This window comes from Oncorhynchus kisutch, linkage group LG26 (assembly GCF_002021735.2).
Source record: "Oncorhynchus kisutch isolate 150728-3 linkage group LG26, Okis_V2, whole genome shotgun sequence".
NCBI classification, from domain to species: domain Eukaryota; kingdom Metazoa; phylum Chordata; class Actinopteri; order Salmoniformes; family Salmonidae; genus Oncorhynchus; species Oncorhynchus kisutch.
Genome location: NC_034199.2, coordinates 38,758,588 through 38,772,011, shown reverse-complemented (window position 1 = coordinate 38,772,011; position 13,424 = coordinate 38,758,588). Strand labels below are relative to the sequence as shown.

Below are 13,424 nucleotides of genomic sequence, written 5' to 3'. Positions count from 1 at the left end.
ACAGAAACCCAGCCTAAAACCCCAAACAGGGTTTTTTTTGGCCTAGAAAGGCCAAAACCTAGGAAGAAACCAGGCTCTGAGGGGTGGCCAGTCCTCTTCTGGCTGGAGATTATAACAGAACATGGCCAAGATGTTCATAAATGACCAGCATGGTCAAATAATCACAGTAGTTGTCAAGGGTGCAACAAGTCAGCACCTCAGGAGTAAATGTCAGTTGGCTTTTCGTAGCCGATCATTAAGAGTATCTCTACCGAAACCTGTACATTTACCATTGGGTTGGTGTGAACAGTTCCAGTGTGTACCAGTAGGGGGTGTAACACACAGAACTCCGAGGGAGGCCAGGTGCACTTTGGCCATGCCTTCTCTTCTGGCCTGTGAGACTGATCTACAAACAGTCCCTCTAAACTTCTTTACAACATGATCCATATCAGAACTATTCCAAAGCATTAAACTTCCTACAACTGCTATTAGTGTTTTCTAGAGGCTACTTTTGACCACGAGTTCTAACAGAAAATACTGGTTGAGAAAAAGAGGCCCTTGTTTATTTATATACTAGTAGGCTACACATCCATTTTCAGATTACCTCTGAAAGCTGATTTAACCATAGGTCCAGTCCAGAATCTGGTCAACAGTTGGGCTAGAGATCTTCATCCTACTACTATAAAGACCGGCTAGGGTGTTCACAGACCAGTCGGTCAACCAAACTGGATTTTACCGGGCAGAATAGGGCAAAGTGTGTGTATTGGTACATACTGGATTAATTGAACTCGAGCAGCATACAAACACATCCATACCACAGATACACCACACATTTACTAGATTCATACTGAATAGTGATTCAAATCACTGGGATTGCAACGAAACACATGAAATATTTTCTTCATTCTGTTCCTAGATTTGTTTTCATCCATTAAGGACCCAGTGTCCACACTGAATAATGGGGGGCATTCTGGGTAAGCAAAATCCATAGTCTTTTATAGAGCATCATATATATAAGAATAAATAGTGAGTCAGCTAATGGTCCAGGTTATACGTCCCATCCACAGTCTGACAAAAACACAACTCCCTTTTCCCCCTCAGAGAATGTTCTAGTGCCCTCAAACTCAACTCTGGCCCGCGAAGCCAGTGTCACTGCATTTTTTCGTTGTTCCCCTCTAATCAGGAACTGATTGAGACCTGGGACACCAGGTGGGTGCAATTAATTATCAGGTAGAACAGAAAACCAGCAGGCTTCAAGCCTTGTAGGGTAAAAGTTGAATACCTCTGTGGGTCTGTTGAAGTAGTGGTACTTTGCCAAGGCAGCGATGAGTACCAGTTGTACCAAAGAGCTCATATGATACAAACGTCCCATTTCATTCAAAGAAATTCACTTTGTGATTTCTACAATATCCCTCTTTTCTGTTAAAAACAAATGTGTTTTATGTCCATGAAAAGAGTCATTGAGGCAGGTTTGTTGATAAATGTTGTATTTACAACCTGTGGAATGACTTGGTTCATCTCCTGGTTGTCCTCTGACACTTTTGCTTCCAGAGAACTGCTTTATCACATTCACCATCTTGTCCAACGTCAAGGTGAGGCCCGTTCTCACATATGACAGAGCTATCACTGGACACCATTAGGGGCTCCTCTACCCTCTAGGGTCCCATTCACACGTGTGAGGGCGGGGCAGGTTTGTGGTAGGACCCTGGTGGCAGAGCTGCCCCGGGGTGTCCTGTGAGGACCGTGCTGGCCTCAATGTACATGGAGGGGGGCAGGGTGGGCTTGGAGACCCAACAGGGGCAGCAGCGAGCAGTGAACCTCCTCCAGGACTCCAGGGTCTTCCCAGACCAGATCCACACCCCTGACGTGATGCCCACCACCAGACACATGAAGTACTTCAACATGAAGACGGCGTAGTCGGGCCCCAGGCCCAGCCTCTGTCTCTCAGCCTGACAGGAGCAGGATAGAGCCCGGTCCCAGGCCGGCCTGTAGTGCTGTTCGTACACCAGGCAGGCTACTACTATAGTAGCAGGAACGGTGTAAAGCACCGTAAACAACCCAATCCTGATCATCAGCTTCTCCAGTTTGTCTGTCTTGGTCCCTCCCTGTTTGATGATGCTGCGGATGCGGAACAGAGACACAAAGCCCGCTAGGAGGAACAGGGAGCCGGTGAAGAGGTAGACCACCAGGGGAGCTAACACAAACCCCCGCAGGCTCTCCAGACTCTGGTTCCCCACGTAGCAGATCCCCACCACCGGGTCTCCGTCCACAGAGCTCAGAGCGAGGACCGCAATGGACTTGACGCTGGGGATCAGCCAGGCAGCCAGGTGGAAGTACTGGGAGTAACCAGCAATCGCCTCGTTGCCCCACTTCATGCCCGCGGCCAGGAACCAGGTGAGGGAGAGCACCACCCACCAGATGGAGCTGGCCATGCTGAAGAAGTAGATGAGCAGGAAGACCAGGGTACACAGGGGTGGGCCGGTGGTGTCATACAGGATGTGCTGCTGGTCTCCGCTCCCTGCGCACGCCACCCTCTCGTGACCTGCCACTAGTCGTATAATGTAGCCCAGGGAGACAAAGAGGTAGCAGGCAGCCAGGAAGATGATGGGTCTCTCAGGGTACTGGAAGCGCTCCATGTCGATGAGGAAGGTGGCCACGGTGGTCAGGGTGGAGACGAAGCACAGGATGGACCACAGGCCGATCCAGAAGGTGGTGAAGGTGCGTTCGTCCTGGGAGAAGTAAGGGTGGTGGCAGGGCTGGGCACAGTTATCCACAGGGCCAGTGTGGACCCGGTTGTATAAGGGATGGGCGTCTTTCTTGATGGGCACCAGAGGGTCCCGACAGCGGCAGTCCCGGTCACACTCCTGGGGGGCTGGGGGCTTGGGGGCGGGCTGCCTGCGGCGGGTGCCCTTGGGGGTGGGTTTGGGGAAGGAAGGGGCGAGGGTGGTGGTCTCGCTACTGTTCTGGTCCATACACAGAGTCTCATCTCCCAGCTGAGGCAGCTGCTCACAGCTCATCCTCTCTGGCCACTCAAAACCATACTGGATCATGAGTGGGGAGCAGCCTCGCTTGGCCCGCTCACACACAGAGCGGCAGGGGGGCAGGGGCTTCTTGTAGTCCTGCAGACAGATAGGGGTGTACATGGAACACAGGAAGAAGAGCAGGTCTGGGGAGCAGCGGATGCGGACTAAGGGCCAGAACTGATGGACCTCCAGCCCCACCTCCTCCTGGGTGTCATGGTTGAACTGGTTGGGCATGTAGGTGAGGTTGTACCCAATGCCCTTACACATGGGAACCGTGATGGGCTCGCACACTATGTCCTTGGAGGCAGCGTGCGCGAGCAGGGGCAGCTGGGAGAGGAGCAGCGCGAGCAGCCAGCGGACGACACCACACAGAGGGGGTTTGACTGTGGTCGCCATGGGGAAGTGGGATATTTCCATAAAAAGAATATAGGTAGAAAAATGACAGAAATTGCGTTGTGGACTTCAGTATTTGCTAAACTCAGGCTTTTCTTTCATTTATGACTGTATCTCCGACATATGAAATCCCAGGAGAGCGTAACTGCTCCAGCAGCATGTCCACAGTCCTCTGTTCTATAAATCACAGACTAGTTTCATCCCAGACTGCAGGACGCTCATTCTCTTCCAACAGCATGAGCACCTTTCGAATGAACCATGGTGATTGTAAATACAGCAGCCAAGATCCGAAAAACCCCGAAATAAAGTGCCAATGTTTTATCCAATAAAGCTTGTGAGGATTTCGGGAAGATGGACTATGAACACCAAGCCGACCGAGGCTCTAAATAGGTTGCAATCAATTGTAAATCATTCACCAAGCTTTGCAATTACTTGAGTTGACAATTAATTTACCCTTTCCTTGCATTCCGGACAAGCGTCAATAAATGTAGTAACTGTAACCACAGGCTTAAACAAGAAACAATTTTATATTCCTCCAGTTTTGTATTCCGCATGACAGGTGAAGTCGCCTGTGCCTTGAAAAGAGGAACCCCTCTCGCCGCGTCTCTCTGAACAATAAAAGCACTTGGAAGCAAAACTGTTATAAAAATAATCTCAATGTTTCTCTCCGCTATGGTGCCTCATTTAAAATCCACATTCAAATCAAATTAAAACAGACTCCCCTCTTCATGCAGCCGCTCTCGGGGTCTGAACCTCGGGGTAGAAAACAGGTTTCGGATAAACGTCCACTTTACGCTCCTCTCGCTCCAAAGTTTGGGAAACTCGTTACGCTTTCCTTTGTCCAACCAAATGTATCACTTGGACAACCCCAGAGTCGTCTCATTCAAAACTTCAGCACTTGTTTTCCAAACTTATCTCCAATGATTGTAAGCACGTATCGCTGTGTCTCGCTACACATCTCAAAGTGCTGGACAAAATAAGTCGCTCCGCTGCCCAAGAGGAAGAGACCCCTCCTGCTGCAGAACGCCCACCTCGTCCACAGCGCCAGCCCTCGAGCACTCAGTTCTATTGACCAAGGACTGTTTGGATAGCTTCACCACGCCTACTCGCACTCCGCTGCGCTCCTTGTACCTTTTGGACTAATGAGGACCAGAGTTTGAGCTACAGCGTTGACCAAATCAGTTAATTTATGGATGACCAAAATGTACCGGATGTGGAGGGACAGGTGGCATTTGGAGACATTAACGCACCTGCACCTCAAGCTGTATACTGTATATGCACCGTGGATAAAATAAATAAATAAAGAGAGTCAATGTAGGGACAAATGAAAGGTGGGGATCATATTGAAAAGGGTTTTGACGGGTTCCTGTACTGCAGGTGTTTATCAGGGTAGGGTGGGTTACTTTCTAAATGCAATCCGTTACAAAGTTACTTGTTAACTGTCCTAAATTGTAATCAGTAATGTAACTTTTGGATTACCCAAACTCAGTAACGTAATCTGATTACATTTAGTTACTTTTAGATTACTTTCCCTTTAAGAAGCATTAGAAGAAGACCAAAATGTATGTTACCAATTGAAAGACATCTATTGCAGGATAAATCAATATTAAAGTTTACATAGCTGGCCATATATGGATAATACATTTGACTTTCTGGGTTGGTTATGTAGGCTTCTTCTAACCCATCGCTTTCTACTACATATAATAATACGATTAAATTATATCTTTACATTAAAAAACTAAGTCTATCACAATTCCAGAGATATTGGAAATATGGAAGTATTAGATTAGCCAAATTGTTTTACCTGAGCATAACCCAGTGGTGATTTTAAGCATGCAAATCTTGGTGGGGCAAACAAATAAAAGAATGATGCCTGTCAGCAATGCCACTATTACAACACTAAACAATACATTCATTACACTAGAACAGTGACAAACGGTGCCCACATACTGTAATGGCCTACATAAAGCTGTCCCAACAGCAGTCGCAACACCTTACCACTGCTACACCTGGCTATCAGGGGAACCTTGTCTGGCAGCGATTCAGCCTCATTTACTGCCTTTTTTAAAAACATAGCTGATATGGCTGACTTGTTTAAACAAATGTGGATTCTACTGACAATTGACATGTACAAACTATGGCATAAGAGAACGATGAGCAGATAAGATGGAATCCGATTAAGACATTAATGAGCGAGCTAGGACGGACGTTGACAATATAACTATTTGTTCAGCACTTTTGAAATGTACAGCGACAGAATTCAGAACATGGGCAGTTCTTACAGTGTTCTCCCTGTACACCAAGTCAGAACCGTAGGATAAATAACGGGGGCATATATGCAGACATTGAAAGCTCTTACAATATTCAATGATTACATTTCTCTAAAACAGGCTAAAGGCTAATTAAGAGGGGAAAAGGGACCAAATTATTTGCATGAGGCACATGGGCTACTAACAGCTTACTACATAACAGAGCAAGTAACGTTATTACTCTCTTAGCTACAGTATACATATCTCCATGGCATATTACATCATTTATGCAGCAACATTTTTGGACTCACCTTGTGCTGTGCTCACTTCCTTCCAAACCACTCATTGTTGAATTTGCAATTTCCATAATGTTTATGTCCAATGACACCGATACGTTTTATCAATAGTTTCTCTTCATTATTTATCTTCACATGACAAGGATTGAAAAGGATTTGCCAACATATTGTAGACTTGATTCATGATGATGACTGCTAGCTAAGATTTTGAAAGTATAATGTTGACATGATCAGTCCAATCAAAGCTACTGTACATATAACGTGATTTGACATCATTCTATCTGTGTGTGGCCAATGACCTTAAGCCTTCTTGGATGGGCACTTCTAATGTAACGCTATGACAACAGCCAAAGGGTTCGAATTTTCGAGGTCTCCCCTTACACTTCACAATGACGTAGTTTCCCCATGAGTGACAGAACACTGAGCCAATCACGGCGCAATGCTCCACATTTTCTGCTGGCTTGCCCCACCACCACAGAAAGCACTGAGCTAGGCTGAAACACCTACATTTTGGAGCTGCATTAGTCAAGCAAACAAAAAGAGACCATGTTTGTATGCTGCCTTATTAACTCAATTATATATATACATTGTTTGCAAACTGATATGTGACATGTATTAATGCCAAAATAAAAGCCGCACTTGTATTCCATAGGCTTGGATCCGCACTGCAGCAAGACCGCACTTTTCACTGGCTGTCCACTGGTTTCAAAAACAATGATTGATAGGCAGCTTAAACTTGTTGAAATCAACCATTATTGGGTTCAAATCCACATTTAGATTTGTGAACAGCCGTCCTCAACAACCACAATCCGTATGGCGCAAATAGCTAAACGAGAGAGCAGCAGTGTGATTCACATCAATGCCCTATGTAGATATGAATAATGAGTGATATCCGCATCACCGTAGACTATACCACTGATGTCATCCTTTCCTCCAAGCGTTTATTCAAGTTGGATAATCTTTGGATGCCGACAGCATTCGCACCATTGGAAGACATAGCTTGGACTGTAGCCTACAAAAGCCTATTTGTGCTCCATCAAACACATTTGGTGTGTCATCACAGTGGTCTCTGACATCACAGTGGTCTCTGACATCTTAGTGGTCTCTGACATCACAGTGGTCTCTGACTTGTGGTCTGACTCTCTCAGGTGGAACAAACTGAAACTTGGGCTTTTTTTCAATGCCGATTTGAATGTCATTGAGAAGAAAAAAAATCACAAACATCCTTTCTGAATTTACAAGTAATCCTCGAAGTAATCATTCGGTTTTTCAAAAGTATCTGTAATTCAATTACAATATTTTTGCTGGTAACATAATGGATTACAGTTACCATTTTTTGTAATCCCTTAAATGTAATGGATTACATGTAATCCGTGAGTGTTTACCCTAGAGGTCATAACGGATTACAGTCACTGTTTTTTTGTAATAGCTTACATGTAATGGATTATGGTATCATTGGTATAAAAAAATAGGGATTATGGCATCAAATACATCAAAACACATGGTTTCCAGGCGTCATTATGAGCTGTTCTCCCCTCAGCAGCCTCCTGTGCAAGGGACCCATTCCTGCAGCCTGAATCATCAACACACATCTGCAGAAAAAAAACATAGGTAGGGAGGTAGGTAGGTTGGGTAGGTAGGTAGGTAGGTAGGTAGGTAGGTAGGTAGGTAGGTAGGTAGGTAGATAGGTAGGTAGGTAGGTAGGTAGGTAGGTAGGTAGGTAGGTAGGTTGGCAGGTAGGGAGGTTGGTTGGTTGGTTGGTAGGTAGAGATACAGGTTGGTAGGGAGGGAGGTAGGTTGGTAGGGAGGTAGGGAGGGAGGGAGGGAGGTAGGTTGGTAGGGAGGGAGGTAGGTAGGTAGGCAGGGAGACAGGTTGGTAGGGAGGGAGGTTGGGAGGGAGGTAGGGAGTGAGGGAGAGGTTGGTGTGTAGTTAGGAAGTTAGGTAGCAAGGTAGGTAGATAGGTAGGTAGGTCAAATCAAATGTATTTATATAGCCCTTTGTACATCAGCTGATATCTCAAAGTGTTGTACAGAAACCCAGCCTAAAACCCCAAACAGCAAGCAATGTAGGTGTAGAAGCACGGTGGCTAGGAAAAACTCCATAGAAACGCCAAAACATAGGAAGAAACCTAGAGAGGAACCAGGCTATGTGGGGTGGCCAGTCCTCTTCTGGCTGTGCCGGGTGGAGATTATAACAGAAAATGGCCATGTTCAAATGTTCATAAATGACCAGCATGGTCAAATAATAATAATCACAGGCAGAACAGTTGAAACTGGAGCAGCAGCACAGCCAGGTGGACTGGGGACAGCAAGGAGTCATCATGCCAGGTAGTCCTGAGGCATGGTTCTAGGGCTCAGGTCCTCCGAGAGAGAGAGAGAAAGAAAGAGAAAGAGAGAATTAGAGAGAGCATACTTAAATTCACACAGGACACCAGATAGGACTGGAGAAGTACTCCAGATATAACAAACTGACCCTAGCCCCCCGACACATAAACTACTGCAGCATAAATACTGGAGGCTGAGACAGGAGGGATCAGGAGACACTGTGGCCCTATCCGATGACACCCCCGGACAGGGCCCAACAGGAAGGATATAACCCCACCCACTTTGCCAAAGCACAGCCCCCACACCACTAGAGGGATATCTTCAACCACCAACTTACCATGCTGAGAGAAGGCCGAATATAGCCCACAAATATCTCCGCCACGGCACAACCCAAGAGGGGGGCGCCAACCCAGACAGGAAGATCACATCAGTGACTCAACCCACTCAAGTGACGCACCCCTCCTAGGGACGGTATGAAAGAGCCCTAGTAAGCCAGTGACTCAGCCCCTGTAATAGGGTTAGAGGCAGAGAATCCCAGTGGAAAGAGGGGAACCGGCCAGGCAGAGACAGCAAGGGCGGTTCGTTGCTCCAGAGCCTTTCCGTTCACCTTCATACTCCTGGGCCAGACTACACTCAATCATATGACCCACTGAAGAGATGAGTCTTCAGTGAAGACTTAAAGATTGAGACCGAGTTTGCGTCTCTCACATGGGTAGGCAGACCATTCCATAAAAATGGAGCTCTATAGGAGAAAGCCCTGCCTCCAGCTGTTTGCTTAGAAATTCTAGGGACAATTAGGAGGCCTGCGTCTTGTGACCGTAGCGTACGTGCAGGTATGTACGGCAGGACCAAATCAGAGAGATAGGTAGGAGCAAGCCCATGTAATGCTTTGTAGGTTAGCAGTAAAACCTTGAAATCAGCCCTTGCCTTGACAGGAAGCCAGTGTAGGGAGGCTAGCACTGGAGTAATATGATCAAATTTTTTGGTTCTAACAGCCGTATTTAGCACTAACTGAAGTTTATTTAGTGCTTTATCCGGGTAGCCGGAAAGTAGAGCATTGCAGTAGTCTAACCTAGAAGTGACAAAAGCATGGATTAATTTTTCTGCATCATTTTTGGACAGAATGTTTCTGATTTTTGCAATGTTACGTAGATGGAAAAAAGCTGTCCTTGAAACAGTCTTGATATGTTCTTCAAAAGAGAGATTAGGGTCCAGAGTAACGGCGAGGTCTTTCACAGTTTTATTTGAGACGACTGTACAACCATTAAGATTAATTGTCAGATTCAACAGAAGATCTCTTTGTTTCTTGGGACCTAGAACAAGCATCTCTGTTTTGTCCGAGTTTAAAAGTAGAAAGTTTGCAGCCATTCACTTCCTTATGTCTGAAACACATGCTTCTAGCGAGGGAAATTTTGGGGCTTCACCATGTTTCATTGAAATGTACAGCTGTGTGTCATCCGCATAGCAGTGAAAGTTAACATTATGTTTTCGAATGACATCCCCCAAGAGGTAAAATATATAGTGAAAACAATAGTGATCCTAAAACGGAACCTTGAGGAACACCGACATTTACAGTTGATTTGTCAGAGGACAAACCATTCACAGAGACAAACTGATATCTTTCCGACAGATAAGATCTTAACCAGGCCAGAACTTGTCCGTGTAGACCAATTTGGGTTTCCAATCTCTCCAAAAGAATGTGGTGATTGATGGTATCAAAAGCAGCACTAAGGTCTAGGAGCACGAGGACAGATGCAGAGCCTCGGTCTGATGCCATTAAAAGGTAATTTACCACCGTCACAAGTGCAGTCTCAGTGCTATGATGGGGTCTAAAAACAGACTGAAGCATTTCATATACATTGCTTGTCTTCAGGAAGGCAGTGAGTTGCTGCAACAGCCTTTTCTAAAATTTTTGAGAGGAATGGAAGATTCGATAGGCCGATCGTTTTTTATATTATTATATTATCTGGGTCAAGGTTTGGCTTTTTCAAGAGAGGCTTTATTACTGCCACTTTTAGTGAGTTTCGTACACATCCGGTGGATAGAGAGCCGTTTATTATGTTCAACATAGGGGACCCAGCACAGAAAACAGCTCTTTCAGTAGTTTAGTTGGAATAGGGTCCAGTATGCAGCTTGAAGGTTTAGAGGCCATGATTATTTTCATCATTGTGTCAAGAGATATAGTACTAAAACACTTGAGTGTCTCTCTTGATCCTAGGTCCTAGAGAGAGAGATAGGTTGGCAGGTAGGTAGGTAGATAGGGAGGGAGGGAAGTAGGTAGGTAGATAGAGAGAGAGATAGGTTGGCAGGTAGGTAGTAAGATAGGGAGGGAAGGAAGGAAGGAAGGAAGGAAGGAAGGAAGGAAGGAAGGAAGGAAGGAAGGAAGGAAGGAAGGAAGGAAGGAAGGAAGGAAGGAAGGAAGGAAGGAAGGAAGGAAGGAAGGAAGGAAGGAAGGAAGGAAGGAAGTAGGTAGGTAGGTAGGCAGGCAGGCAGGCAGGTAGTTAGGGAGAGACATTGATAGGTTTGTAGGTAGGTAGGTAGGTAGGTAGGTAGGTAGGGAAGGAGGGAGGGAGGGAGGTAGGTAGGTAGGGAGGTAGGCAGGGAGAGAGTTTGGTAGGTGGGTAGGTAGGGAGGGAGGTAGGGAGGGAGGGAGGGAGGGAGGGAGGGAGGGAGGGAGGGAGGGAGGGAGGGAGGGAGGGAGGGAGGGAGGGAGGGAGGGAGGGAGGGAATGAAGGAAGGAAGGAAGGAAGGTAGATAGGTAGGTAGGGAGAGAGGCAGGTAGGTAGGGAGGGAGAGAGATTGGTAGGTAGGGAGGGAGGTTGGTAGGGAAGGAGGTTGTTAGATAGGGAGAGAGATTGGTAGGTAGGGAGAGAGGTTGGTAGGTAGGGAGAGCAGTTGGTAGGTAGGGAGAGAGATTGGTAGGGAGGTAGGTTGGTTGGTAGGTAGGGAGAGAGATTGGTAGGTAGGGAGAGAGGATGGTAGGTAGGGAGAGAGGTTGGTATGTAGGGAGAGAGATTGGTAGGGAGGTAGGTTGGTAGGTAGGTAAGCCTATAGGTAAGATAAACAACAGGCATGCTTTGTGTGTTGACCTAGCAGGACTGAGTCTAAACATGCATGACAATGGGTCCAACACGCAAGAACACTGCCCTGTGTTCACATGGAGGGGCTCTTCCACAAAGCATGCCTGTGTCCCAAATGGCTCCCTATTCAGTACACTCTATTCGTGCACTGTATATATAGGGAAGATGGGGGGCCATTTGGGACGAAGGCCATGTTTTCACTCTTAGCCTGTTTCTTTTGACCCGTCTCTTTAAGGTCAGGGAACATTCATACAGGATAGGGTTGATATTTTCTCACACAACTAGATTTGCTCTCCTTGTCCTATCACTCAAACAGACTCCAACTATAACCATGGTTTGCTACTCTGATATAAACTGACTGTACAATGTTTACCTAATTGCTTTGAAATACAAAGTACACCACATACCATAGGTGTAGATAGATAGCACATCTACATTGCTCAGGAGAATAGTTATGGTTTCTTTACTATGTGCAGTCAAACAAACACAAGTAGACTCTCTCTCTCTCTCTCTCTCTCTCTCTCTCTCTCTCTCTCTCTCTCTCTCTCTCTCTCTCTCTCTCTCTCTCTCTCTCTCTCTCTCTCTCTCTCTCTCTCTCTCTCTCTCTCTCTCTCTCTCTCTCTCTCTCTCTCTCTCTCTCTCTCTCTCTCTCTCTCTCTCTCTCTACCTCTCTACCTCTCTACCTCTACCTCTCTCTCTCTCTACCTCTCTCTACCTCTCTCTACCTCTCTACCTCTCTAACAGTGTTGAGGCTTTCTGAAGTCCTAAGGCCTAAGATTTTTGACTAAGACTTAACACTGAAGGAACACATTCAAACCAACCCTGACCTGCATCATTGACAAATCTGCTAACCAATGGTTACAGAGCACAGCATATCAACAGATCTGACAGCTAGGCACACCTAGTCATCAACTGCCCACACAGGCAGTGCTGCTCTGTGGTCGGACAGAGTGACCCAACAACCAATCACTTGATTGTCACTTCTTCTTTCTCTGGAATCAAAACAACCACCTGAACTCACCCACAAAAAACACACGGTAATGATTGTGGGCTCCATTTCAGTTAGCTTGGGTATGTGAACGAAATGGAGTGCTGTGTCCACACTCCTCCCTGACACCCCCCCCCCTCTCACCCCTCCCTCCTTCCAGAGCCAGGGATGAGCCTGCGTGCCCGTACAGGTGTCTACACAAAAGCCTTTATCCTACTCCTCATTCAGCCCCCTCCATAGAAACACACACAAACACACACACACACAAAAGGCTGATGACACAATGTTACAAATGTTCACGTTTGTAAATGCATTCTCATTTTCCAGTCTCCACTCTTCCCTCTCTCTGGTTGATCCTTTATGTACAGAGACATGAGGTCAGGGTTACACAATACCAGACACAATTACTCATAAACACCCCTAATCCCACGTTTAGGGACCAACAACCATGTGTAAATCCCACATTTTGTGTGATAAAATGATGTAAACCTAATCTCATCTTTATAATAGCAGTATTTATAAGTAGGGCCACAGTTTTTCCTGGTTAGTTGACATGGTAAAAGGTAGGAAAAAAACCTAAGCCTATTTATAAAACATAACTAGGGCCAGGAATATACCCTGACTAAATGTCTCTATCCATGAGCCTGGGCCTATTTATAAAACATAACTAGGGCCAGGAATATACCCTGACTAAATGTCTCTATCCATGAGCCTGGGCCTATTTATAAAACATAACTAGGGCCAGGAATATACCCTGACTAAATGTCTCTATCCATGAGCCTGGGCCTATTTATAAAACATAACTAGGGCCAGGAATATACCCTGACTAAATGTCTCTATCCATGAGCCTGGGCCCTGCAAACAGCCCTGCAAACAATAATATGTTCAGACTTCAGCATGTTCAGAGGGCAAAGAGAGCATCAGTCGACTGAGAGGGCTGTGACAGGTTATAGAGGGGGTTGGGCTGTGACAGGTTATAGAGGGGGTTGGGTTGGGTTGTGACAGGTTAGAGAGGGGGTTGGGTTGTGACAGGTTATAGAGGGGATTGGGTTGGGTTGTGACAGGTTATAGAGGGGATTGGGTTGGGTTGT

At 46.1% G+C, this 13,424-nt stretch overlaps 1 protein-coding gene across 1 annotated transcript; it reads right to left on the bottom strand.

Annotated features, from left to right (window-relative positions):
- Positions 1-156: 156 nt before the first annotated feature.
- LOC109881725 (frizzled-5-like) lies at positions 157-4,370 on the bottom strand. Its single transcript, XM_020473839.2, has one exon. It carries the CDS (start codon positions 3,417-3,419, stop codon positions 1,647-1,649), a length of 1,773 nt encoding a protein of 590 aa, XP_020329428.1. The 5' UTR covers positions 3,420-4,370; the 3' UTR covers positions 157-1,646.
- Positions 4,371-13,424: the final 9,054 nt, after the last annotated feature.

Excerpts from the sequence above, each read along its gene's own strand:
- LOC109881725 (XM_020473839.2), bottom strand. The coding sequence starts at position 3,419 with ATGGAAATATCCCACTTCCCCATGGCGACCACAGTCAAACCCCCTCTG.